The sequence below is a fragment of the Atta colombica genome, unplaced genomic scaffold, assembly GCF_001594045.1.
Source record: "Atta colombica isolate Treedump-2 unplaced genomic scaffold, Acol1.0 scaffold153, whole genome shotgun sequence".
Classification (NCBI taxonomy): domain Eukaryota; kingdom Metazoa; phylum Arthropoda; class Insecta; order Hymenoptera; family Formicidae; genus Atta; species Atta colombica.
In genome coordinates, this window is record NW_017259243.1 from 2,529,604 (window position 1) to 2,533,525 (window position 3,922).

At 30.7% G+C, this 3,922-nt stretch overlaps 1 protein-coding gene across 1 annotated transcript in view; it reads left to right on the forward strand.

Annotated features, from left to right (window-relative positions):
- Positions 1-2,324: 2,324 nt before the first annotated feature.
- The window catches only part of LOC108685451 (protein rhomboid-like), a 12,860-nt gene continuing 11,262 nt past the window's right edge, over positions 2,325-3,922 (forward strand). The window contains exons 1-2 of the mRNA XM_018190235.1: positions 2,325-2,380; positions 3,205-3,467. Of these exons, the coding sequence (XP_018045724.1) occupies positions 3,213-3,467 (255 nt within the window). The 5' untranslated portion in view covers positions 2,325-2,380; positions 3,205-3,212. The remainder of the gene's footprint in view (positions 2,381-3,204; positions 3,468-3,922) is intronic.

Sequence of the window (3,922 nt, forward strand, 5' to 3'; positions counted from 1 at the left end):
CTAGGTGGCTTTAGTTTGATTGTGGAATATAGTTCTGAAGAATTAAACCTGACAAATACGAGCTCTGTAATTCCAAATATTCTCTTTATGTATCACAGTTTCACAAACATGAACATATTCTATTTTTGTATTATTGTTATAATTGCAATTATAACATAAAGTTTATTTGAATTATTTAGAATTATGTCGAAAAGAATGAAAATCAGATATATTGTAGTGTTAAATATTTATGTTTGTTATTCAAAATAACTTCTCATGTTTTGCATTCGCATGCAAAAAGTTACAACTATCCAGAATCTAATATATGCGAATGATCTGAAATCGTTGGTGGATTGGAAACTGATTATCGAACAATGAAATGGGCTGTTAATAATAAAAGAATTAGCTTTTAAATCGTCATCTAATAAAGCGTTGATGAAATAATGTTAGCGTGAAATGAATCAATGTTCAAGTGCGAAATCACGCTGTTGTATAATTGTATAATTGTGACCAATCATATACAGAAACGTTCATAGGTATTATATAGCTGATATCGCGTTTCAATAGTGTTTTTATTCGATTATCTTTTATGTTTCGATTAATTCGATTATTTTTTATGACCCGCTTCTTGATTTAAGGAAGCAAGTCCTAACAAGTCGAAACAGAACGTAGTGGCAACTATCAGTAGCTTGGTCCATATCTTTTGACGAAATTTCTTTTGACATTTAACAATTATGAGAAGATTCCAATGTGTGATTCGAATTATTCTATTGTTAATGGTGATTCAACTGCATTGCGAAATTTTGCCGCACAATTTCCAATATCACAAAAAATGCATATAAAATATTCGGATGATATAATAATCAGTTTGGAAGACACGGACTACGTTCTGCCATCAGTGCCACTGCATGTAATCGATGCATCACGACATAAACCTCAACCATCAAGTAAATTGCATAGACATCAAGGACGATGTGATCGATTTGGATTTCAGAATTATGTTATCTATATTTGGAGTTCAGAGTTATATGCGGATCCTATTCCGTATATAATTGAAGTATCACGACGCAAGTTATCACTATTATCAAGCAAATTGCGTAGACATCAAGCATATTTGAATGACACGATCATATATCTGGATAATTTAAAACGAGTTATATATAATCGGTTGTATGTAATCGTTTTTTTGTCTTACAAACCTCAGTCAGAATGGAAACTGTCTTCGGATGTCTCAGAAGAACATTTATACGATGCATCAGATAAATATTAAGATGAAGTACAAGAAGAACGTACCGTAGATTTGGATTCAATATTTCTTTCTATCTATGTTGAATCTGCACATTCATCTCGAAAATGCATAATTTGTTAAAATTCATAAATATTGAAAGTATAAGTACCAAAATTCTTGTTACACAATGACTACAAACAATCGAAATTATGAAAAAACTGAAACGATTATCAAGTATCCTCAGGAGACAGAATTAATAGACAATCATTGTAAACTGACTTAATCATTTCGAGAATAACAACATTACTGAAATAAAAGAAAATTGTAATCAACTGTAATGTTTACATGGACAACTATTAAAATATCTATAACATATTGCATGAATGATTTGAAGTATCTATGCTATAAAGAAGAATAATCATGATAATCATCACGAATTGTTTATCTAGAAAATTAATTAATGGTCACTGTAGAGAGAGAGACACACACACAGTGATATTATGTATATTACAGAAGTAACAATAAATTAGTCGAGCTAATTGTGTTAATATATATTACGCGCGCGCGCGCACGCGCACACACACATACACACACACACACACACACACACACACACATTAATGTGTTATATTTTTGAAATATGTTATGTAATAATAAATAGTAATGTTGATTATTATATAAATTAAATTTAAATTTTGCCATTTCTGTATTAAAAAAATTATGTTATTATTGTTGAATCTATATTTATAATTTTTTACGTTTCTCTGGCGTCATCAAAGTTAAACAGTGAGGTCTTATAATAATAGTTTGATAATAGAAATTATCTTTATTTAATAATTAGACTACCTTAATTTTATATAATTTAGATTTTCCTTTTTGATCTTTTTGTTAAATCTGCTCAATTCCTTTAACTGCTTTATTCCGTTTACGAGTCACTTTATACATGATAAATTCTGAATACGAAGTATCGTTTCAAAATTAACCTCTGCCTATACGTAACGTATGCAGGCGTACAAATTGCGCCGTTCTGCAAATTGCTTCACGAAACACGTCTTTCGCGCCATTATAGGATTTGCGGCTGAATTATAGAGGCAGGCTTCCACATGGGAGAGGCCGACGAAAGCTGACGATATCTGCGAACTAAGCTACCAAAAGGCTGACTTCATTGCAGTGGTGAGAGCCAGAATCGTTACTAGGATTGTAGAACTACGTGTAATGGCTCAATGATTATCGTTACATGAAAAAGAAAATTTATAAATATCTCTCCTCATAAAGTTGTGATTGAAGTCTTATTTCGACTTTCAGCGGCTTCCACTTTTTCTCTCTCTTTCTCTCTCTTTTATCTTCAGATAAAAAACACATGTAATATACTTTCTTGATTTTATTATACACACGAACATTCTCTAACATGCAAGACATAAAATTATTAAATAAAAACTATATACGTTAAATCAGATTCTTTATATTGCAACATATAATCTCATCTCTTTTTTAGAGAAGTTTTGTAAATTCTATAATTTTGATTGAATATGCGCGCGCGCGCGCGCGCGCGCGTGTGTGTGTGTGTGTGTGTGTGTGTGTGTGTGTGTTTATATATTACATTATATTATAAACAATAAGATAGAACAAGACCGTTATATAAATAAATCATCCAAGTAACCTTAAACCTTAAACACATTGAAAAACACAGGTATAATAGAAGCAGAGTTTACGAGAAATTCCAAATATTGTCAAAGTTAAATGTTAGAATAATATTTCTATATGTATTTTAAATACAAATACATTTATTTTAGATATATTACAAATAGCTTTCTTATTAGAAAGCTTTCAAATAAATCATTAGACAAGCACTTAAATCTAAATTATCTCATTGTATTTTGTTTAATAATGCGTTGTGTATTGCACATTCCACTTAAAATATATTTTTCTTAATGTATACATTTATCTAAAGTGTACTATTTTGCGGTAATAATCGTAATTCTTTCTGTTCGTTTAAGATACTAAAATGGACGCCGAGGCAGCGTTGCTGGAAAACTCGCCGACTTTGTCGACGATATCGTCGGATTCTACGGATGCGACATACTCGGGACCCGGCTCGCCCTATTCCCCGGAATCACCGATCATCGTCACGTCCTCCTATAAAAAAATACGTGACGATGAAGTCACGCCCAGACCAACGCTCAGATATCCACTGCCATCCAGGAAGCCGAGCTTCCGGATACGACCGCCCTACCTCATGATCTGTATCAGCATCATCGAGGTGAGTGAATGTTAAATGTAAAATAGCTACATGATTACCATTTTAATTACTACTTGAAACGTTGTTATATAGGTAATTGTAACAATTTACCTTAATTATAATTATAAAAGAACAATTATCTCTTTGAAAGCCACAAAAGAAATAAACTATATTATAAACTATATTATTTTTATTTTAGTATATTATTAATAAAATTTGCGATTTTAGTTTTGTGATTATGTAAGCGTTAGGTATTTAGCGTTTATAGATAAAGTAGTAGTATTAGAAGATAGATTTGCATAAAAAATGCAGTAACTAAATCAAAATCATCATCTACATTTTCTCATTGCAATATATTTTTTAAAATTATCTCCTAATACATATATATAGTATATATATATATATATCGTATCACATACAACATATATACATACGTACACATATATTAATACTCGCTTAACTAAATTTATCATAAT